The sequence below is a fragment of the Heliangelus exortis genome, chromosome Z (genome assembly GCF_036169615.1).
Source record: "Heliangelus exortis chromosome Z, bHelExo1.hap1, whole genome shotgun sequence".
In the NCBI taxonomy this organism is placed as follows: Eukaryota; Metazoa; Chordata; class Aves; order Apodiformes; family Trochilidae; genus Heliangelus; species Heliangelus exortis.
In genome coordinates this window covers 66,721,629-66,746,646 of record NC_092454.1, presented here as the reverse complement: position 1 = coordinate 66,746,646, position 25,018 = coordinate 66,721,629, and the positions used below count along the sequence as shown (strand labels likewise).

Below are 25,018 nucleotides of genomic sequence, written 5' to 3'. Positions count from 1 at the left end.
AGAAACCCACAGTTTAATCATAACAGAGATAAGTTTGATCTTACTTACTTATCTTACTTACTTATAATAAGTTTACTTATTTTTTGCAGGCCTATGATTCCATGTTTGGTTAAAGCACAGCATGGTTAGAGCATTTCTCTGGTTTATTTACTCATCTGCAGGCATTTTGCAGTATCTGATACAGTCACAGTATCATGGAATTGTGTAGTCTAGAGGTGATCAGGTCCAACACACCCCACACTAAAGCAGCAGATTGTTCATTACCTTGTTCCTTGACTTTTGAGTGTCTCCGAGTGGGTTGCAATGTTTGACTACCCTCATAGTCTTCCTAAGCAGAGTCTTCCTAATATCTAACTGTAATGTCCAGTCCCACCTAGTGTCTTGTTGCCTCTTATCCTGTGCTTCTCCAAGAAGAGTCTTGCACATCTCTCCTCATCTGATCTAGGCAGCAGTGAGATTTCCCCTTAGCCTTTTGTTCTCCAGACTGACCAAATCCATGCAACAAACCCCAGTATGGGCATACTACCAACCCATGTTCAGCTTGCTGTCCACCAGGATGCTAAGTCTTTGCAAAAGTCTTAGCTGCTTTCTACCCAGTTGTCCCCCAGCTTGTGCTTTTGCATGATATTGTCCTCTCCCAGGTGCATGACTTTGCCTCTTAGCTGTTTTGAGCTTCATGAGCTGTCTGTCAGCTCATTTCTACAGCCAAATGACCTCTGAGGAGCAGCTCTGCTCTCCAATTTACCAGCTGCTCTCTCTTATTTAGCACCAGAAGTGAACAGGCTGAGTATGTAATGCACCCCATCATCCAGGTCATTATTTAAGGTATTAAACCAGTATCATCAGCTCCAATATCAACACCTTGGGAATTCTGTTACTGAACTCCTGCCAACTAGAGTTTCTACTGCTGTCTATAGTCAGTTTGCAGGTCAGCAGGAGAAAAGCAAGTAGAAGGTATAATCTGAAGAGCTAGTAGTGAAGTCTTTACAGTTTTACTTATTTGACCATGAAATCAGTAGAATTCCCTTTCCTTCCCCCAGAGTTGCTATTATTTAATGACCACTAATACAGCTAGTAGCGAAGTTCTAGGGAGTGTACCCAACATTAATGGCAATGAAACATCAATCATATGGATCCTCCAGGCCACTGAATATGCTCCCCTGAGCAAGAATGAGCCCACCATGCCGCTGATTTCCAAGAGCTGCTAATTCACCATCTAGTTCTCTGTAAACTTCCAGTTGTGACTTCTAGTCTGTAGCTGGTTGTGGCCTAGCTATTCAGTCACAGTTCTTCATATATGACTCACTGAAAAAACCTTCTAAATGGGCTTTGCACCAGTCTGGCATTGTACAGTAGATGTCAGCTGAGAGGTTTCTGGTGATGGATGCTTTGTTAGGGAAGTTACTACCTCATGGAAATTAAAATAATAAATGTATTCTCAATCTTTTCTCAGACCTTACTCTGCAGGAGTTTTATAAACTAGACTGGCATTGCTCAAGGTGCTGCAATGGGCTCCAGAGCAGCAGTTCAGCACCACTGGGCTGCATGTCCTAGACATATCCATACCTACAGGAGCAATGGGAACTTCAGCAGTGTCATTTTCCTGCCCAAACAGACCAGAAACTTCTGCCGATACCACTCACTGCTCAACAGCAATGCAGACAGCCCATGCATCACAGCAGGTTTTGACTTCTTTTTTTTTCCTGCCAACTGGTGTTTCGAATTTGACTACTGTGAAATATGGACTATGTTTCAACATGCAAAAAAAGAAATTATGAATGGGACTGTTAGTGTCTTCTATTTTTTTCTTTCCACCAACTTTCTCACCATGTGGAACAGTCTGAGCATGGCAGTATTTCCTAAGGCACTTTGATGAAGAAAGGCTAGCAGAGCCTGGTGCCCAAAAACTGCAAGGGAAGAGTGGGACAGGCCACACTGGGCAGGTTTACATTGGATGCAGAGTATGAGCAAACTCATTTTCCTGATCATTTTTGGGCCATCTTATTGCAGCCCAAGGCCACAGGACAGAAATGGAAACAGGAGGGAAAACAGCTGAGAACTGAGTTTTCCAGGAGTTAAAAATTATGAGGACTTGGGATGGCATGGTAAAGAATTTAATGTGCTGACCAGTCTTGGACAGAGAAGAGAAAGCTCCCATGCAGAGACACCATTGATTTCCTGATGACAGATTAAGTGGTAGACTTCAGAGACTGAAGGCACATGCAGCTGCTTACTCATTAACTGATGAACTCACCATGGTGTCCAATTGATACTGAAAAAGCAATGACCATTTCACAGCAGCTGCCCCTCAGGATGGCAGATTTTGGCTGCCTGGACAGGTGCTGGAGAGGAGTGAATGAAAATAGGGTGCCTGTAGGAGACTTGATAAGTATGGCCATAAGTGCAAATGCAGGATAGAATTAGAGATTTTGCTTTTTTCATTCCTGAGGTAGTATTTTCCTTACCACCAACCAAGAAAGGAAGGGAAGCAGTCCCCACAAAAACACATACCAGTCATTGTATTGGGTGCATCCAAGAGCACACCAGGTGCACTTGGCTTCTACAAGTACCACCAGGCATCTAAGGAGACATCAGTTATCAGGTAGTGTTTTATTACACAAGATATTTATACAGAGATATACAGAGGTGCCCTTCTGTCAGAATGGCCACCGTATTTGCCATCACTTGCCACCATCAGCAGCAAGATCACTTCCTGCCAAATTGGGGCAGTGGTGGTGGCACTTTGATGTCTTGACCTCTTTCCAGTCTCTTCTCGCAGTCAACTAGGTAGTTGACCCCATCAATGACAATCTGGACTAGCTCCACCTGCAACAAGAAGTAGAAAATAGTAGGAATAGAAGTTTTATATAATACTGTTAACAAGGGAAGGGAAAACTGTCTTGTACTGCAACAACAGCATGTAACAATGAAAGTAACAAAGTCAAGCCTTAGAGATCACCCTGTGCCACAGGAATTATGAGTCATGCTGGTCCAGAGGAAACCCACAGTATTTCCCTTCTCCTGATAGCCCTGAATTTGGGCCACCAGAAGCTCTCAGATATGCCCCTAGGCTTCTGCCAAATTCTGCTTCTACTATATTCCTGTAGGAACAAAGCAAACAAATAAAATCCTTATATAAAATGTTTAGGCACAAGTTGTGACTGCCATGAAGGTGGAGGACATTCCCCAGATATTTTTTGGGAAATAATGCCCAGCAGAGGCAGGGTGCCTGTCTGTTGTGTTTCCCACTCTTATGTACAAGGAGAAAGAAACCAAAACAGCAGTGGTGTCAAGGCTCAACATCACTGGGCATCTCTAGCTGAAGCAGCAGCTGTCTTCCCAGCTCCTGTGCTTGCAGCAGCATTTCTGTGAGCACAGTCAGATGGAAACTAACTGGTATGGTGGTGCCAGGAAAGGAAGACAGAGGGTCATAGCCCGGGTTCACACACCCCTAGTGCTGATGGAGGCACAGGGTGTGAGTCCTTGACATGGTTGTGACTGAGAGGATGTCAGGACCACCTGCTTGCCCGCAGACATTTAGACTGCCTGAGGAAGCTTGTCACACTGAGGTCTTCTACTTCTTCACAGGAGTGGGTCAGGACCAAATGTTCCCCTGAAGATGACCGTGAACCCTGCTGTGATCATCCAATTCGTTCTGCCTAGCATGCTGACTTTGCTGAGGTGGTTTTGCTGAGCCCAGGACCCACATGTCCAAAGCAGACATACTCTAAAGTCATGCTGGCTCTACACCATCCTCACTCCTTTGTTTGCAGCTCTTGATATAAACTGCCAGGGGTGGGATTAGCTCCACTGCAAGAGCAGCACCAAAATTTGTAGTTTTATATGGCAGGGGGTAGTGGTGCCTTTATAACTGTTCTCAATTGCTGTGGAATAAAAGGTGCCTTGTCCCCAGCAGACTTTCTCCACAGGTGGTGGCATGAGAGGACCACAGGCCCTGTGGCATTGTTAGCCAGCAAGCTATAGCACTGATTTTTCTTAGTTTTCATGAAATGGTTCATTAACAACCTTTAATGACTAGTCTGTTAACACCAAATGTGAAGACTAAATCCCATTGTCTCTTTATTGTGACAGTAGCTGATTTTCGAGGGACTTTTTTCACTGTAAAGCATTTCAGTGGCTTAGCAGTTTATTTTATTGTCTTTTGCAGACCAGCTGTGTTGGGAAATCAGAGGTCTGAATTTGCTGCCTCCAGGAGAAAAGGAATTTCATATTAAGTTTGCATTGACCGGTAACTGAAACAAAGCAAAAATACAAACAATTTTATCGTGCACATTTGGGAACATAATTCAGTTCTACAAACACATTTACCACATAATGGATTCTTTCTTATTGTGTACTGAAAAAAAATGTGTCTTATAATAAAACATTTCTGTCCCCTTGAGTTTGTCTTGTCTTATTTAGATTTCGAAGTCTTGAAGCTAAGGATTGTCTTATCTGTTGACAGTCTTTTGAATCCATCCCATACAACAAATCACTGACTTCATTGGAAGTCTTCAAATAAGCAAAAATTTTTAGGCTTAGGCTATCTGTCATAACATGTATTAGTTAATGATGCTGTGTAATCTTTCTGTATTACTAGTGGTATTCTAGTGTAAAGCACACATAATGTCTCAGGTATTAATAAATGTCTTCATCATGTTCTGTTATTGCAAATAGTAGAGTTTAATAGCTTTTGATTCCTCTTTATTTCAGTTTAGATACAAAGGAATATAGCTGCCTACATCGAACTCTAACATTTAAAAATTCCAAAGCCCTGTACAAACAAGCTGTGGCTGTGAAGACTGTCAAGGGTGTGTTCAGATAAGAAAGCAAAGAAGCCCTGACTTGGCTGTATCCCAGCTGCAGAAAATCCAAGGTGAGTGAGGCAGAGAAGCCAGCTGGCTGGCTGTCAGCCTCTTTGAATCTGGTTGTAACCTGGGTGCATGGTCACAAGGTTGTATCTGTGTCATGAACACCTACCAAGAGGTTGAAGGCTGAACTTGGGTGTTGCACTGCAACAGCAGCACCAAACTGCATCTGTATCTAAGCTGCCAAAGCCCCTCAGTGGTGGTGTGGATAAACACACCTTGACAGCATGCTTTTCTCCACAAACAAGTTTAAACTGGGCAGCAAAACCCCCAAGGTAATCAAAATTTTGGGCTGGATAAACAGGCAGCCCTTCAAATCCTGACATGCAAGCAGGCTGGCATCTGAGCCCAAATCATTTATTGCACGTGAAGCAAAAGGGACCTCAGGAGACATCAGTCCCACCAGGGTCTGCCTGGTTTACCATATCTGAGACCAAATGCACCAAGGGGATGAAGGACATGGTTGGCAGAAGGTTTGAAGCTCTGTTCCCTGTCTACTAGCAGAGTGCTTGAATCGCTGGACTTGGGGGGGCCTGCAAGGCAATTTTTTGTCTTATTTTTTCCTGATTCAGCCAAGGGTGAAGACAGCCTTGGTTGTTGTGAGGTAAGGAAATCAGAGGTGGTCCCACAGGACTTGGAGCCTGGAACCTGGATTAAGGGCTGGGCTGAGGCGGAGCTAGTGGGAAGAGGCTGCAGCTCATTGACATGGCTGTTTCTTACCCATTCTCCAGTAGATTTGCTCTTAGGAGATGTTCTGCTTTGTAAAATACTGAAATACGAGACTGGAATGAGGTCTGGGACCCAAGACTCCCAGGAGAGCAGCAACACTACCAGTCTGTTGGGTCATTTCCACTCTTTGGCACAACAAATATTCATTCAAACCAAAATATCTCCTAACAAATGTCTGCAATTAACTTCTGTCATTGTAGCATGTAGCACAACTCAGAGCTGACAATTATATTTTTTTCTCTGATTTCAGCCTAGGTCTTCTGCATCCTCAGTTCAGTGCCACAAAGGACTTGTGAAGATGGCCCTAGCTCTTTCTGATTTACTTTTGAGTGAAAGGACTGGCCTTGACCTGCTGTCTAACTGGAGAAAGTGCATGACTCCCAATACTAAAAGGAATAAATAAAACACTTCAAACCTTTTAGCTCCTGATTCCCAGGTGGGTTAGGACTCAATGACTCCTTCTTTCCCCAGCATACTACAGCAGGTACAGCAGGTATTACCCTGTGTGTAGCAGCTAATTCAGTACCCACCGTACAACATGTCTCACGGGCATTGCAGAGACCACCAGCTATTGGTCTCATATTGGGCAGGCAGGTTTGACAGCTGAGAAACATCGTCCTGAGGGATGTCTGATACCAAATTTTCTCAGCACCTGTGTGATCTCAGTGTGGATCCTTAGCACATGGTAGAAACAAGTGTAGCTTGTTCAGGATTGGGTTTTTTTACATTGCAGTGACAGGAATATTTTCCAAGGACTTCATGCCCATTGAAAATGTTTATTTGAGTAAGCATTTCCACTGGACCAGATTCAGCAGGACTGAACTCAGTGCTGAACACTGAGGTCAGCAGGGTGAACCCAGCTAGAGGGAAACTGACTCATATCAGTACAGACCTGAGCTAAAAGCAAGGGGAAAAAGAACAGGTTACCTCTGAGCGGCCCATGCGGTCCAGGTTGGAGATGTCGTACACGTCTGCTACAGCTGCTGTGTCCACTCCACCAGTGCCACGCTTTTGCAGACGCAGGTTCTCCAGGATTTTTGGAAACCTGGGATCCTATCAGAAGAAATAGGTTTGAGTTTATTGCCTTTTACTTCGCCTACTGTGCTGTGTTGTTGCAGTGCTGTTATCTGTGATTTGATAACATCTCCAGAAAGACAAGCTGAGATGGATAGTTTTCTCAGTCCTTGGATTACAGTCTGTCTTGGTGGCTTGAGTAGATTAATATCCATAACAAATACAATGATTTGCAGAATAAAATTATGCTTGATTAGTCATGCATTATCCCTGGGACCTTGTTACACATCCATCATGCTAATGTGCAATCACTGTAAGTTGTCATTTTTAATTTGTTCCTGTACAGATCAGAAGAGCTGACTTGTGTCACTGGATTGATCAATGATTTATGTACCTTGCTAAGCTTGGGAAGCTTGACATGGACTCCAGCACGTAAACCAGTTCCCAGGTTGGAAGGACAGGTCAGAACATATCCAAGACGCTCATTCCACATGAATTCCCATCCCCTTTCTTTAATTAATCTTTCCACCTGTGATAGAAAAAAAACCAAATCAAAACAAAACCTGAGTGAAAATAAAAGAGCAGCATAAAAAGGTTTTGTTTTAAGATGTCTGCATATGGCTGAGATTCTTGTCACCATGTGAACATTGCTGACACCAGTGGAGCTCCATAAATTTACACTATAATACAGTGTGGTTTGGATCTGATAGAAATGTTTGCACTCATCAAGGATGAAAACCCACTGTCCATGTTACAATAACTTCTTCTTCATTCTCACAGTCCCTAGCTTGCAGACTCTTGTCACATTATTGCAAAGCCCCCTTTCATGGTGGTTTGCTACAACCTTAGCCCATAAGGATGTACTTTAAGAATTATGGTTTTTGCCAGGCCTTTCTGACCTTGGTGTTTTTGGAGCAATTTTGTGACACACAAGCCTAAAGGACTGAAATGCTATGAAACAAACAAAAGGTGCTGAAGCTGAGTTTTCTGTAATTTTCAAGGTGATGCCATGACTCTCTGAGGAGGGCACATGACTTCTAAATGCCGAGTATTAGCAGCCACACTTTCCTGATAAGGAGATGAAATAGATTGTGTAGAATGCTTTCCATGAGTAGATCTCTAGATTTACTCTAACAGATCTAGAATGGAGAATGAAATAATTAACCCCAGAAAAATCACAAGGGTCTATTGACCTTCAGGTAGGCTGGTACTCTGTTAGCTCATTTACACTCCCTAGACTTCTGTGATCCAAAAGCTCTTTCTCTATTAAAGCAACCTTTTCAGTGCCAGAGCTGCACTGGACTGGAGACAACTTGCAGCTATACCTGGACTGGCTTGACAAAACAATTGTAAGCCACACAACAACTCAGAAGGCTTTTTTTGTCTTTATTAACAGTGATGCCAGGGGCCTGGGCTATCAGTTTTTATCATTTTAATCAGAAAACCCAATATCTCCCAAAAAATGACAGTGAACGAAGGGGTCCTAAGCTCTGAGTCCTGTGCACAATCCCAGCAGCATCCACTCTGCTCTTAGCATCAGGGACAAGAACTGGGCCAAATAAATTCTTCATTCAAGGAAATCACCTAACCCAAATAAAATGCTTAATTTATGAATTCTTACAGCCTTCAGGCAGAAAATGGCAAAAAGGGGGTATTTCTTTTGCCAGCCTATGCTTATGATCTTAATGGAAAAGCTGCAAAGACATTTGATTTTTCCCTTCAACTCATCTAGCTATTTGCCTGTATTCTCTTCTTTAACTGCATTTGTGTGGGTTGCTGTGTGTATTGGTGTTACTTCATTTTCTTGCTCCCTGATATATCAGTTCAGTATGAGCCACAGTAAGCAGTGCTGACAACAGCCCAACAATAAAGAGGAATAATAAATTAATTGAGATAATACCTCTTTTAAACCACGACAAAATCTTTCAAACACCCTTTTCATATTGCCACCCTTCTCCATGGAGATCACCCTGGTGTGGTCTTCTTCATTAATCCAGATGAGGAAAGTCTTGTCGTTGTTATGCCTGGTTGAGAAGGGGGAAAAAAAAGGATATCTTTAAAAAGAAAAGCCCTGAGGAAGAGTTTTCAGTATCCTTAGCTTTATCACAGTCTTTCAGGGCTGTGTAGAGGTTAAGCACAGAAAAATAATATTGTTCTGCAGATTTAGGGATTTGAGCTGCTTTGACTGTTGTATCCTCATGCCAATAGCTTTACATGGGTTTCTGATCACATCATGCTGCTGTGATGCTGAGCAAGGAAATTCGTGTTGTTCTAGAGCATGAGCACAGCTGGGAGGTGCAGCAAAGGGAGAAGCCAAGCTCTGCATCCTCTCTCAGCAGGGATGGTTTCCATTGTCCTTAGCAAAATGTGAAGCCAGGAAAAATCCCAGACATTTACATGCTGCTGGGGGGCAAGCAATATGCCCTCACTTAATCATATTCTCCCCTAAATCAAATCCCCATGGCCTCTTTATCTCTTGGTAGCACGGGATTGCCACATCCATCAGGTTACATGTCCAAGCAGCTGCACATTGCTTCTGAACAGCCCATGACTGATGCTGGCTTGTCAGTCAAGGTGAAAATCCCTGGAGTTTTCACTCTTGGTTTGAACAAATCAGTTATCACTAGGTTTAATAAGGACTGGGCCAGACCAGAGGCCACTTTTCCTTGCTTTTCTCCACTTTCTCTGTTGTCTACTACAGCATGTAGAAGGTGATTGATGAGATCAGACTCATTCATAGAGACAGTGGAATATTACCACATTTGATACACATGAAATTTAAAAGTTCAAGTTCACCAAGTACATGAGTTTCTCCTGGTCTTTTACTGCACCTCCTTCTTTTTGCACTTGGAATTTGCCAATGCAGCACTGAGCAGGTGTCAACATTCTGTACCCATACACCACAGTCACCCAGGGGTCTGTTTAGCTTGGCTTCAGTCACCTACAAATGTACAGGAGAGGTTTTACAGACAGTCTGGAGTTGGCCTGACTCGGGCCTCCCTTTGATTAACTCAGGCTCCCCCATTGCTTTAAGGACCACCTCAGGAAGCCATGCTGAGCGTGTTTAAACTTTGCCATTACCAAAGGTGAGGTTGATGTCCCAAAGCCCACAGCAAGGACAGGATTGCAATCATTTTAAGCAAAATTATTTCCCTCAATGTGTGCTCTTTCTGACAAGAATTTATCACAAGAGGAAGGCAGGCTTTGCAAATGTAGCTGGTTGATATACTTTTCAATAGCATTTTTTTTCCATTCTGTCTGGTATTTCACATGTAAAAAAACCCAAAACCCAGATCTGTTTTATTAAGGAGATAGCTGGATCGTAACCATCTTGTTTTTATTTCTGTTTGTTTGCAGAAAGAATGAATGTCATGCCTCAGCTTTATCCTTTTCCTCTTGCTCAGATTTATATGAGGACCAGGGAGCTTGTGGAAATAAAAATAAATCTTACAGCAGGTCGTCTGTTTTCAAAGGTGATCAGGTTTCAGTGTGCCTGCACCCTGGCAGAAATCAGGTTTAGCTCATCACAGCAATACTGGCTATGCTTCTGAACATGAGCCAGCACTGACAGATACTGCATAAAGTGCCATCATCTCTGAAAGTCCTGAACCTGCCTAGGGCAAGGACATAGGCTCAGTTGTTCCTCAGAATCCTTTTTATCCTGATTTTTGAGAATTATAGCATTTGGTAATGCCTAGAAGTATACCAGGATGGATGCAGACATTATTTGCTGGACAGCTGCCTTCATCTAGGAAGGTTTGTGCACTGATCTGAGAGCTATTATCCCTTTTTCTCTGCAGAAAATACGGTATGTGTCCACAAAATACATCAGGGGTGTTGTGACAGTACAAACAGACCTAGACCAAAACAGGAAATTCAACTTCTTGTCTAGTTCATTGGGAAAGAAAAGGTTACTTTCAGATCTGGGAATTTAAGTAACACTCTGTCTTTTGGCAGAAAGGGGACAGGAATATGCAATGCCATGTCCTGCAGCTGTGTGGCCTGTGATTCCTAGGTGACAGCATGGCTACAGACTGGTGTTAAAGCTGCTTTTGTAATCTCAGCTCTGCCAGCTGCATGGCAACTCATGGGCTCTTTCCCAAATCAAAGTTTTATCTAAAAAGAAATAAAAAATGAGAGTAAAAGTTTAAAGGAGGGAAGCCTGTGATGCTGTGTTGTGTGGATTATATTAGTGATGTCTTCTTGAATATAAAGGTCTTAGACATTCTGTTGCCTATGTCTGGATTTCATTTGGGGTTTTTTGGTCTTTTTTTTTTTTTTAATTAAGCAAGAAAATATTTTTTTAAAGAAAGCTGAACATGCTATCAGTACGGGTACAGAGAGGCTACAAGGTTAGGACAAGCAAAGAGTTTTGTAATACAATCCTTAAAACATGACACAAGCTTCTGCATGTCACACAACATACCAGATTCCTCTGGCATCTGGCCAGTCACGTGCCATCCCAGCACATGTTAGCAAAGGGGACACTGGCTTATCAAAGAGAAAATGATCCTAGACACAGAAAAGGGACACAGACAATAAGAGAGAGAGAAAATGAGACAAAACAAACAAACAAAAGAACCCCAACCAAACAACAAAAAACCAAACAAAGAAACAAACAAAAATTACCAACAAAATTCAAGTTTATTAAGGAAGCAGAACAATTCCAATACTTTTTATGTGAAGGCAATCAATGCAAGTGAATCACTTAGTACACCTTGTGAATCTGGTTCTTTCTTCTGAAAACTAAAAGCACTTTGTCCAGACAGTTTTCTTGAGGCTCACTGTCATTGGCAATATGGCCATGTTTTGCCAAAGATATTTTTCAAATGTAGGGAGGAATGGGAAGTGGGAATCAAAGGGTATTCTGGAGGGACCTGACTGCTTGCACCAGATATTTTCTGCAAACATTCATATTCCAAGGTAGAAGGCAACAAGTTCTTAAAGATTGGGAAAAAAAAAATAAAAAATACTATTTCTGAAAAGTTATTTCTCCCGCACTCATGAAGTCAAGGTAGGAATTAAATCAGTGCCATGTTTGACCTTTTGAGTCACAGACTTGTTCTGCTTCTTAACAGAGATGCTATTTCTGATTTAATAAATGTAACATTTGCTGTGCTACCCACTTGCCACATTTCGGATAATTTATATTTTTTTAATAACTGGGCTGTTGGGGTTTTTTTCCAAAAGCAAATAAGTACTTGGTTTTCATGTGTGCTGAAAAATTATTAGTTCTTAATTCCTCAAACACAGACATATCACATGTTGTGTGGGGGGTTTGAGAGTGGGGGTTTGTTGGGTTTTGTAAGCTAGAGCTTAATTAAGAATAGTGAGGGTAGCTGTTTAGAAAAAATAAGACATGTCAGACAAGTTGGCAAATATGACAAGTCAGACAAGTTTTCTTTCCCCTTTTTATGGAGTTTTGGGTATTCATCTTTTAATACCCTGACGGACATGATGCATGCAGAACCCCAACCAAGTAAAAAGAAAAGGTATGGGATTCTCTTTGCTCATTATATGGACACAAGCTTTCCTTCCTCAGCTTGCTGCACTCTACTTTTTTTTTTGAAAGAAAAAATGTCCCTCTTGCAAGAAAACAGATGTGCACTATTAGTCTTCTTTGTGTACATATGGCCCAAATCTGTAAATTACCAAATATCTTCCGTGCTCAATGCCACTCATCTAACACTGGTTTCATCTTACTGAGATCTAATGGTGCTTGTTAATGGTTGGCTGCCAGCTGGGTACCACAGAGGTTTAAGGTCTGGAGGAGGCAATCAATGGTACAAATTACAGATGGGACCTGAGCTTGAAGCATTCAATGCCCTGATTTCATTAAGCTTGCATTACAATAAAGGCAAACAAAACAAGATAAAAATATGAATCAGTAGAGTCTTTTCCACTTCCCAAAGGACTTAGCCTTAAATCATGAAAGGATTATATTCTCCACATTCCTATTTTGACATCTGCTCTCTCCTGCTGGAAAACAGCAATGAAATAAAACCTACAATAGGTCACAGAATCACAGAATTTTTTAGGTTGGAAGAGATCATCCAGATCATCCAGTCCAACCTTTGACCAACACCATAAGTTAACAACTAAACTATGTCCTTAAGGACCAGGTCCAAATGCTTTTAAAATATCTCCAGGGATGGTGACTCCACCACTGTCCTGGGCGATTCCAATGCCTCTCAGTGAAAAAATATTTCCTAACATTCAGCCTAAACCTCACCTGGCATTGCTTTCATACATTTCCTCTGGTTCTATCACAGTTCACTCAGGAGCAGAGGCTGTTTCCCTCCTCACTCCAACCTCCCTTGAGGGAGTTGTAGGGAGCTTTATGGTCTCCTCTCAGCCTCCTCTTCTCCAGACCAAACACCCCCATCTCCCTCAGCCACTCCCCACAGGATTTGTGCTCCAGGCCCTTAATGAGCTTTGTTGCCCTTCTCTGGACCCTCCAGCACTTCTGTGTCCCTCCTATAGTGAGGTGCCCAGAACAGAACACAGGACTCAAGATACAACCTCACCAGAGCTGAGTACAGAGGGATGATCACCTCCCTGTTCCTGCTGGCCAAAGTGTTCCCAATACAAGCCAGGATGCCATTGGCCTTCTTGGCCACCTGCAGACACTGCTGACTCAGATTAAGTCGACTGTCAACCAATACCCCCAGGTCCCTTTCCAACTTCCAGCTCTCTAACCACACTTCCCCAGGTCTGTAGCTCACCATGGGGTTGTTATGACCCAGGTGCAAGACCTGGCATTTGGCCTCATTAAACCTCATACAATTAACCTTGGCCCATTGGCCCAACCTGTCTAAGTCCCACTGTAAGGCTTCCCTACCCTCCAGCAGATCCACACAGCCACCTGGTTTGGTGTCATCTGCAAATTTACTGAGGGCACACTCAATCCCCTCATCCAAATCATGAAGAGATTAAAGAGAAGAGGCCCCAGCACTGAACCCTGGGGGACACCACTTGTGACCAGGTCACCGGCCAGATTTAGTTCCATTCACTACCACTCTTTCAGCCCAACTATCCAGACAATTTTTTTATCCACCGCAGGGTATATTTAACCAAGCCAAGTGCCATAAGTTTTTGAAGAAGAAAGCTCTGTCATCAACACCTTGTCAATAAATATATCACCAAGGACGTTCAATTAAAAACGTTACTGACCTTATATAAATTCTTAACTCCTGGTTAATCCTGGCTGTGACACCTAGTGCCTGGATTATAAATAGTTATGTTACTTCATCAGCTCTCTTTTGGTTGCTGTTACGAATAAACGTGTCAGGAATATTGCTAACAGGATACAGCCATTCTTTGGATCTTTAACATGCACATTGTTGGTTTGTTTGATGTCACATGCTGTGACAAAGTCCATGATAAAAATACTCACGTTCCTATCTGAGTGACAACGAAAACTCTTGTAATGGGCCTCATCCTTCAAGTCCTTAAATACAGTTTAAGGTTGAAGTTCCAGGGCACCTGGAAAAAGGCTTCCTGGATGCTACTGGCTACAGCCATTTTGGGGAAACTGGAATTACTGTAGCTTTGACATAAAGAAATTACAGTCAAAGCTGACTATCTAGAATACAGATAATACCTAATGCTTATCTCAGTGCAATGAGATTTTTAGTTAGAATGATTATTAATATAGAAAATACCAATCTTCACTCAAGGAAATGACCTTGAAAAAGTCCTAAATATATTTGATTATTTGTCCAAAAAGGTGGCAGAAGGCATGTATATTTTGTTTGACACAGATATTTCTGTCTGGAACATAACTCCACTTTCTGACCTGCAGTTATGTACTTAACCATAATATAGATCCTGGATGATTTGTCTTTACATTAACAGTATTGTCAGACCATTAATTGTTGGGTTAATGCTGTGATTATCCTCCTTAGCTACACAGGAAAGCATGTACCCTAAGAAAAGACAAAGACTAAGGTAAAATGAAGGTGGTGTCAACACCTCCTTACATCAGCACCAGTACTTACATCAATAAGCTGCTGCTGCTCCCTCTCGGTCATAGTAGTCAGGCTGTAGTACTTTCCAGAGAGGTCTCCTTTCAGCCCAGAAAGAGCAGTGACCACCACATTTTCCACCTCTCTCCTCTCTGCCCTGGTGCAGGCAGGAGGAAGGCTGAGGCCCCGGATGCTGCGACCGGTCCTCACCCGTGACGAGAGGACATAGCGCTCGTCAAACTGACCATGGGTGATCTGGAGGGAGAATGTTTCATGAGTTCACACATAGTGCCCCCGTGTTGCACTCCACTACTAAAAAGAACAATAAATCCCATTGCTCAAAAAGAGGGGCATCTTTGAGGAGAAATCTCATCAAATCATCTTTGATGATCTCAGATCAATTTTGATGAGATCTCAAATACTTGGGATACTGGGTTCTCCTCAGAGTCTCAGACACCACAGTGTTTTTAGGAACAACAAGTTTCTTTGGCTGGATCAATGTGGCAGTGTAACCAGCTAGTCCTTTATCCCAAATTTTGAGGGAATCTGTGTGGTTATTGGAAATATGGATATGGGCTGAAGCAGGAGGCTAGAGCCAGGTACAGAAGTTCCTTTGAAAAAGAAAAGCCCAAGAAGTTGTTAAATCACAGAGTAATTGGAGGTGTGATTACATGTATGTAGGCATAGTGGAATCAGCTCCTGCTTTCACTCCAGCCCTTAAGACACAAGGCTATCTGGCAGTTCATGAAAGGTGACTGTGGCCCAAATCCTTGGTCCAGTTGGGATGGACTCCTCTGCTAGGAGCAAGGTAAAGATGGAGCTATGTTACAATTAGGGCCATGATTGGCATCCCACTGTCCTTGACTGGAAAATAACTATCTTTGGAGTTGGACCAGGAAAAAGAAAATTAATGTTTCATACAGTATCATTGCTGTAAGAAGCAGCCCTGAACCTTGATTGCCTCATTATTCTATTTCAACCTTACCTTGGATGCATCCAGGTCAGTGTGGTGCTTCATTGTCCGTGGATCATAGCCATTATGTCTCGATTTAATGACAGGATCAAAAATCTCAGCAAACACCTACAGAGTCAAGAGAATCTAGAAAGAGTCTGCACCATGACAGAAACACTTAAATGCATCAGCTTCAGCCACATGAGAAGTCCCCTGGCACAGGCTCCTGGGTGACAGATGTGAAAGGGGCTTTGCAAATGCAGACAGAGTAAATACAAAAAGAGGGGTGATTTTGATCTAAAAAGTGCTCTGCAGCAGTTGCTCATCTTCACAATAAATGGAAGGTGTAGTTACACCTTATTTAGTTAAGGGATATTGGAACCAGATAATTTATAATCTCCCTTCCAACACAAATCATTCATGATTTGGCAATTCTGTGATTAGTTATAAGCTTAGTCTCGTTACCACAGACAAGTACAGGATGTGGTGGCAACCAGGTTAGGTTTCAGGACACACAGTCAGAGTCCCTAACACCTTGCCTCTTGTTTTTAGGTCATGCAGGAGTACCCTATGTCTTCACTGCCATGGGATCCTAGCCCTCATTAGAGTCAGTTGGCTCAGGTGTGTCAGCACTAATCACAAGCACACCTTCATGCAGGTGAGGAGCACATCTAAATGAATAAACCAAGCAGGAGCTGATAGTACAGAATGCCAGATGTCCCAGTCCATCCTCAGCAGCCCAGTGTTTGTTATGTTGTTAGGAGACTGTGTAGTAAAAGGTACCATTGTATGGTGGACTGAAAGAAGCCGACCACAGAGGTCAATACAAATAAGGATTTTTATCTCTTTTTCTCTTCTCCTCATTCCAGAGTTAAATAAACCTGCCCATCCTAATGCTGTCTTCAACTTTCATCATGACCTAAAAGCTGTGGCTGAATAATGTATGGCACTTCCCAGAAGACATTTTTTGTTTCACTTCTGCCTCTGCTGTTCCACAATGTAATTTCCACATTACCTTCATTTTGTGTGTCTCAGGGTTGCATAGCTTTGCCATAAACTAAGTTTAGTCGTAGGAAGGAGGGCAGCCGCTGGAGGCAGGTAGCAGCTGCTCCCGAGCAGGTACATTTTATTAACTTCAATTGCAGCAGAGAGGGCACCTGTGGTAACACCTCATGTTCATGTGTTTCCTAATGTGGAAGAGTAGGGAAAAAAACATCTTTATGCACATGGCTTGCCTCTTATGTACTCTGTGGGATACAATTTTTTTGTGGAAGCACATACCCTACCAGGACTCTGTCTTCATCCAAAGAGCTCTTGTGAGCAATACCACAAAAACTGAACCAAATGCAAGAGTATTGTGGAAATGTCTTACCTCATAGGATTCTTCATCACCTGCGACCATGCCCACAGTTTTAATGAAAGGATGGCCAGGATTGTCAACCCCGGTTTGGATGCACTGATCCAGGGTGTAGCCATTGGGAGTCATCTTGTCCCTCAGCCTGGAGTAGATGCCTGGAGTGAGGCACTCAGCCATGCAGTTGTTGTGTTTGCGGAGATCAGGATAGTCAGCACTGAAGAGAAGAAGAATCCCAAATAATGAATGTGGCCCCTTTGAAGAGCAATCCTTTCTAATTCATGAATCAATTAAAGGGATCGTGAGATACAGCGAATGCAGTGTGGTTTAAAAGTTTAATTAGTTCGTGGTTTATGTGCTGCATTGCATTTTAGGCTGGAGGAAGATGCAGGTCACTGAGAATACCCCATGTTTCATGCCAGCAGGACCCCCCAGCAGATTGGCAATTGCATCTCTCTGCTATTCAAGGCCATCAGGAAAATGAATCCCAGCGAGCTATGGAAGTGTACTAAGCCCCATTAAATCTCTGCTGAGATTTTTTTTTCCCCCAGAAATAAAAGAGCTGTACTATTTTTTTTCTTCATGTGGGAAGGGAATGAAGTTTAATTCATTGGAATTCTGAGCCCAGTGGACACGACTTAGTGAACATCACTGGAACTGTCTGATCTATGTCAGCTGTGAAGCTCATTCTTCTACAATATCTCAGTTTGCTTTAATGGCTTTATTATTTACAGGAAGCTGCATGGTGTACCAAGACAGGGAAAATAAAGATCCTGAAGCTCTTTAGCTACGCATATTTGCAGCTGAGTCACAAAACATCTACCTTGTACTGTTAGTGATTTTCTTTATGCACAGCTCTCTTATTTCTATAATAATATCTTTTTATTAGGAAACAATTCACTGCTTAAAAACAAACAAGCAAATGAAAAATGGTCTGTCAGAGCCTGAGTTGCTTTTTTGTTTTGTTTGTGTTTTGGTATCTTGTTAGTTTGTTTGTTGTTTTTTTTAAGTGGGGCCAAAAAAGTCAGTCTATTGTGAAGAAGGTTTGTAATTAATTTCTAACCATCAACCAGCCAGTCTGGACAGAATTAGGGGTATATAGGGAACAGCAGTTGTATGGGAGATTTATTTACTACTTGCATTTTGGAAATATTTTCACATTTCCTAATGGTAAAGTCTGTACACTCAGCCAGTTCGATAGTAAAGCATTTTATAGCTAATGAGATAAAATAAGGACTAATATAGTGCTATGCCTAAAATTTAAAGATTTTAGTGTTCTTGTCATTGGCAATTGGTTTTTTTGGTGTTTGGTTTTTTTTTTTTGTTTTTTTTTTGAGTGTTGCTACTATCTCACATCCCTGCTCTCTGGTCTCGAAGGACGTGGTTGATGCTACCTAATGCTGAGGTGATTAATAAAGGGTCCTGTTTCTCAGGTCACACAGCCCATGGACAGACACACGAGGACTCTGCAGCTTTGCTAAGGATCTTCTTCCTCCAAAATCTTCACCTTTCTCCTGGTCCAGCTGCCGGGGTGCTGTGCTCAGCCAACTGCCCAAACCCAAGTCCTTACCTTGGAGGGAAGAGTTTCCTTTTTTCATGAACAGCAGCGTTCACATTTTGCTGGTTGAGCAGGTACCCAGTGGTGAGCACCCCCGTGCCCGCGGCCGCAAAGAGTGCAGTGGTTGCACGGCCAGCCAGGAGACGGCAGAAGGTGCCAGCCATTCCTCCCCGAGGATACGATGCCTGCAGGAGGAGACACACCAGGGTCAACCCATAAGCCCTCATACAATGGGAAAGACAAGTAAACCCTCGTTTTTTAAATCCTATCCTTCTGATAGGAGGAATTTATTTCTATTGCCGGCTTGTGCTTACATAGCGTTCAGAAAAATGGTTATTGAGTATGTGTATTATTTATATGCCTGTAACCTAGTTGATTTTTTTTAGTGCTGTGTTGAGCACACAATTCTAATCCCAACACCCAGAGTATTTCAATTGCTTCAGTGACTCCAAGGCCACAATTGAATCCTTTAGCTTGCTTTGAAGCAATAACACATTACATAGAGACGTTTTTTCAATGGCCTAAAGGTGAAGTATGTTGACATGTGGTAGGATGTTCATTAGCTGGGTTTTTCCTTTCAGTGCTATCACCTACAGAAACTCTTGTGTCTTTTCTATAGTGGCTTGACCTGGTAAGCACTTTATGCCTTTTCTTCCATACAAGCTGGGGTAGGCTTGAACTCATCATGTGGCTGACAGCATGGGAAGGGTGATACATTAGGGACCTAAAAATCCTCAGTGTCTTGAGACATGAGAATAGAGATCAACTCTCCACTGCCTTCTACAATATCTGAACGTATTCCATCAAATGGAGGTAGTGGGAGCAATCATCAAAACAAAAGTGGGCAGCTTTTCACCCCAGTGCTCATAGATTTATAAAACACCTCACTGAAGGTTGATGTGGGTGCACTGTGTGCATGGCTTCAGTGAGGGACTGGACAAGCATGTGGAAGAGAGATTAATTGCAGGCTATATGCAGAAAAGAGAAACAGGCTAGCAATAAAAATACATGGAGGTGTTTGAGAGGGACAGAAGGAGGGCCATGAGGGTGGTCAGAGAGCTGGAGAATTTCTCCTATGGAGGCAGACAGAGAGAGATGGGGTTGTTCAGCCTGGACAAGAAAAGTCTCTGGGGAGAACTTATTAGAGTCCTTCCAGTACCTGAAAGACACCTTTTATGATGGAGACAAACTCTTCACCGGGGCCTGTAGTGACAGGTTTTACCAGGGCAAGTTTTAAAATGAAAGTGGGTAGATTTAGGTTGGATACAAGGGAGAAGTGGTTTATGATGAGGGTGGTGAGACACTGGCACATGTTGCCCTGGGGGGTTGTGGCTGCCCCATCACTGGAAGTATTGAAGACCAGGTTGGATGGGACTTTGAGCAGCCTGGTCTAATGAGAGATGTTGCTGCCCACAAGAGGAAGGGTGGGCTACATCATTTTTAAATGCCTCTTCCAGCCCTAACCAGAGTATGAATTTGTGATTCTGTGAAAATTCCCTGGTCTGAAATTTGTATACTCTACTACTTTTTCCCAGCATTGGGTTCATAGGGCTGCTGTGGCTTTGGGATTGTGTCTGGAGACAAGGAGATCTGTAAGTCCAGCAAAGAAAATGGTATGTTGTGTGAAAGTCTAAAGAAGACAGTGTTAATTTTTTTTCAAGGGTCAGAATTTAGCCAGTATTGCCAGTGACTGTCAGGTCTTTGATATAACTTCTGATTAAGCAAAGGACCCAAATTCCAATTTGTGTCACTGAAAACAGCTTATTCTTAAAACTGGACTTTGGTAAATTATATTTGAGAAATGGGCATGGAAGAGTTACAGGAAATCATGAACCCTCTCCCAGGGTATGCTGCAGCTGAGTTTTCAAACTTTGAAAAAAAAAGTAATTGTTTATGTTATCTTTTCACCTTTCTTTTAGAGATTAAACAAAACACCTCAAAGAATTTGGTTTTATTTTCAGTGAACAGTGTTCCAATATCCAACACTTTTCACAAAAGTCTGGGTTGGTTATAGCCCAAACACTGCAATTCTGTGCCTTTTCCTCTCCAGTCTAAAGGCAGAGGTGATGTTGCTTCTGTATCTTGTCACTTAGTAAAAAGATCTTCTCACCTTCTTGCACGGTTTTCTGTTTTGAGAGTAATTTGTTTCATATCCTGTATCTTGCTTGGCCAATTTTATGCCTGCATTTTTGTTTTTCTGTCTCCTCCATCCCTCCAATATGCAGTATACATAGATTTAACTCTCCTTCCAGAAAAAAGGTTCTGACTAATTGACAGAAATGTCACTATTTTTTCACTGAGAGGATTTCTCTAAAACAGAAATGAGGAGAGACCACACAGGGAAGGCATTTTTTCCCCATATTGTGATTTCTTCAGCTATTCAGAGTCCTCAAGAATTAGTTGTGCAGCATGAGTGTATATTGAAATACACATGACACAGGTCTGGGACAGGAGGCAGACCACCAGCAGTTCCATTATCTTATCCCTGGGAGTGCCTCCTCTCCATCCATGGATTCCTTTAGGTGAATTGCAGGGCAGGCTCTCACGACTCCAATAAGATTCATCCCACTGAAGATGCAGTGGGAGAATATTTGACTCTAAATCAAGATCAAATATGAGGTTTATGACAGAGATTTGTGTGCTGCTTTCTTTTCTATGTATTTAGCAGATGGTTCTTGTGCCTTCTCATAATATAGCATCCCCATCCTACACTCTGGAAATATTTGCTTATGACTAATCTTCACAGAACTGTTATTGTTATACCAAAGTGTCTGAGAAACAATACACATATTTTCATATCAGCTCTGTGTATTTATAGTTCTGTTTCGTAGATCCCATCTTTACTGCAAGGAATTGGCTGGGGTTCAGAATCCTGTCTTGAAAACAAGAATTCACACCAAAATCCCTTTGCAGACAATGACATTATGACTTCATCTGTGCCCAGGCAGGCACTCATCAACATCTCCACCAGTCCCTTCTGGGGAGCTTCCAATTCCCATCTTATTTTAGAGTACAAATCTGGTCCATACTTCTGATTAAAGGAATTAAATTAGAGGAATTAAATTAAATTACACATTAAATTAAATGTGTAATTACAGTACTTCAGAAGCAAGGAGACCAATGCACCTGTTTGACTCGAGCCTCAAACAGGTCATTTTATTTAGACATGTTACTCACCTGCAATGTTGTCTCCTGTTTTCACATAACCTTCATTTCTTGTACTAATGCACCACAATGGGAAAGTCCCACCCTTTGTAACAGCATCTGTTGGCTGCACACTTTTCTCCACCAGAGACTTTTCCAGTGATCAAGGATGCACAAAGGATAGACACTACATCCCAGCCAGAAAGTCACTCTATGGATCAGCAACATGTTGAGGTCTGGGACTGGAAGGTAAGCACTATGTGCTCTTTGCTCAGTGCTTGTCATTATTTTGTTCTGGGAGAGCTGAGAAGCACACGGGAATTCTGCAAGGGTGAAGATGCTAGAAGCTGCACTCTGGGATTTATCTGGGAGACAAACCAGGCACCCTGAAGCTGATAAAATCTCAGTGTTGTTTAGCTACTCATTCAGTGCTCCTCTTTACCCTTTCAGCAAGCTAATGGCTAAGAGAGAGCCTGAATCTGACAGCAGCTGAGCAGAGAAAACCTTCTGCAAAATGTGGTGTGCAAGCTGTGGCCTGGGTAGCTGCAGGTATCTTGGCATCCTTGGTTTTCAGGCTGAACTACACTCTGTGCCTGAGGGATAGAGCTGTGACAAAAATCACAGCCCATGCACAGGAAGAGAAATAAATTACCTGGAAAAAGAAATTGATGAACCTGGGGGAAAAGGATCCACTTTGAAAAGGCACAGGCACTTCCTTGGTTACTCAAAAGGTGAAGGGAAATGCAGGGATGCTGTACTTGACTACTTCTGCTAAGTGAGTATGAGTACCTCCTCCTCACTCTTTTTTATGCCTGTCTTTGTCTGGATGTGCAATGCTGAGCTTCAATGCCTGAAGCAGACCCTCTCAGCACAGACAGTTTCATTTCACTTCTTACTGGGGCAGCATCAGCAGTTTTCTCATCTTTTCAGGGACTGATGCATTAAAAGGATCATTGACTTTTGGACATCTGATCTAAAGCAGATTGCATCCTCATGAAATTGTTTTACTTTCTGAGTTTTGATAAAGTGTCATAACATAAGAATTTTTCTTGTTGACAACGTTATCTCCCATTGTGCCTGCATGCCTTGTCACCCAGGATATTCTTTGTTGGATCACAGAAAGATTTCTCTTACCCTGAGGCAAGCTCTACTTTACCTGACAGATGCTTCTATAACAGTTCTTAAAAGCCTCCAACACTGGGGATGCCACAGACTGCGTAGGTTACCTACCTAAGAAAAAAAATAAAAATAAATAAATAAATAAAATCAGAGTAAAACAGTCTTTTCTTCTTCCTTTTTCTAAAGCTACTGTCTAACTACTCATCTCTTGTTACAACTGAAGCCCAGCACTCCTAGCCCTAACATTTTCTTCCCCAAACTTTGCAGTTCTGTAAGGAGAAGTTCAGTTTCTGTCTTTACCAGTCAGTGCCTCAGCTTTTTAAAACCAGTCACTCCTGCAGAAAAGGTGACTCTGCTGAGAAGGTGACCTGACAGGCATCAATCATAGCATCACGCGGCTGCTGCCTGCCGGAACTGGGAGACGACAGCTGCTCTCATCTTCTGCTCCTTTGGGTGGGACCTTGGGACCTTCTGACTGCAGCGTGGCATTGCCATCGCAGGGACCATCATTTGTGACTGTCAAATGCAAAGTGTCTAGGGGAACATGAAAGTTAGAATTTCTTAGGAGAAGAAAAACATCATCCGGACCGCTGTGGAAAGGTGACTGTAAGCCTGTTTATCAAAATGGTCTTAACTCCTGATTCAATAAACACCTCTCGCCACAAGGGTGGGCTGTGGTTCTTAATATCAATGCAAATAAACACTGCAGCACAAACTCAGCCCGGGTGGTGCCTTGTGCCTTGTACCCAAAGAGCAAAAATAGACTTGCACAAAAAAACCTCGTGTACAAGTTCAGCAAACAATGTTTCTACATAATAAACAAAACACTTTATCTGACAGGAAACAAGACACTTTTGTTTTGCTTTTCCTTTTTTTTCTTTTTTTTTCCTCCGTAAAAAAAGCATTTCATCCTAGTGCATTGCTTCAAAGAAAACATTTCAGAAAAATCCATTTTGAAAGAGTCTGAATGGAATGCTTTCAAATGAAAAGAATTCTATCAAAGCTATTTATCAAATCTGACATCAAGTCATTAACATATTCAACTGGGTTTTTTCCTACAGAAAATGTCAACCTGCCTTACAATAAGTTTATAACATCACCACCTCTGTGGACTCAGAGAAATGTAATTATTCCATCCAAAGGTATCATAATAGCAGTAAGTTTTTTTGGAGAACACTTTGCCAGAATTGCCATGCTGTGATTCAGGTTTCACTGCAGACTATCATTAGGTCTCCAATGTAAGGGTTCACTTTCATCAGGGATATATAACCACTGTGTGGCCTCAAAAATGGTAGTGCACATTTTTCTTTAATAGGAACTTCCTAAGGATCTTTCCTGGGCTTCATGATGATAGAAAACTCATTTTTTTTTTGTAGATTCCTACAGAGCTATTGTAGCACAGGTGGCAAGAGAAAAGAATGATTTTTCAAGATCAGGAGAACATTCGTTATTATCAGTTTTAACCATTGAAAAGGAACTGAGTGTTTGGATGTCCTGGGAGGAAAGCACTTGCATTAGAAAAGCATCCAAAACTACCCAGAGATAATATGGTCTGTAGAAGAAAAAGGAGTTCCCAGGGCTAATAAACCGGTGTTTAAAAAAACCCACACAAATCTATTAAATTATTTCTGGCCTGCATTTGTTTGTCTTCAGTTTGAATCACTGGCCTTTCTTATTAATTTTATCAAGTTTGCTCTTGGCATTTCTACTCCTTGTTTTACCACATGTAGTTATGTAATAACTAGCTTTTCAAAATGTCTCTCCACAAGTTGTTTTTTTTAAAATCATCTTTTCAAATTTACTAATCACTGTTTGGCCCTACCCTGAACTCCTTCCATTTCGATTAATCCTCAGCATCCTCCTGATACCAGATCTCTCACCTCAATAACTATCACACCAGGTCCCCAGCGTGGCAGCAGCAGAAAATGTCTCTAGTAAATACCTTGTACATCCAGAGGTCACATCAGGCCCAGGGGACCACAGTGGCTCACCATAAGATCACTTCATGGTCATTGCCTGCCAAGTGCTGGCCCCCATTGGGAGTCACACAGTTCCCTTGGGAGTCAGACAGTTCCCTGTGTCAGGGAACTGTGGTCAGGGGTGATGACTGCAATCCTCACCCTGGTATCCTGGGGAGCTTCCTGGTGGGAGCAGTCAGGGAACTACATCTGATATGGACACAGAGACATTTCTAAGTAAGATTATGAGATGGGTTTGTCTGCAATAGCAGGAACCTCATCGACTTAAGTATTAGTCCCATCAATTCTTTTACTAGCAATTTCACTTTCCCTGTAAACTGGAATGCTTTCTTAC

General features: G+C 42.2%; 1 protein-coding gene across 1 annotated transcript; it reads right to left on the bottom strand.

Annotated features, from left to right (window-relative positions):
- Window positions 1–2,591: 2,591 nt before the first annotated feature.
- Window positions 2,592–18,606, bottom strand: CKMT2 (creatine kinase, mitochondrial 2). The gene is made up of 9 exons (XM_071731302.1): window positions 18,455–18,606; window positions 16,903–17,101; window positions 15,564–15,659; window positions 14,612–14,833; window positions 11,038–11,123; window positions 8,512–8,635; window positions 7,006–7,140; window positions 6,525–6,650; window positions 2,592–2,826 (listed from the first exon to the last, which is right to left on the bottom strand). The coding sequence occupies exons 1-9, from the start codon at window positions 18,604–18,606 to the stop codon at window positions 2,707–2,709; spliced, it is 1,260 nt and encodes a 419-aa protein (XP_071587403.1). The 3' UTR covers window positions 2,592–2,706.
- Window positions 18,607–25,018: the final 6,412 nt, after the last annotated feature.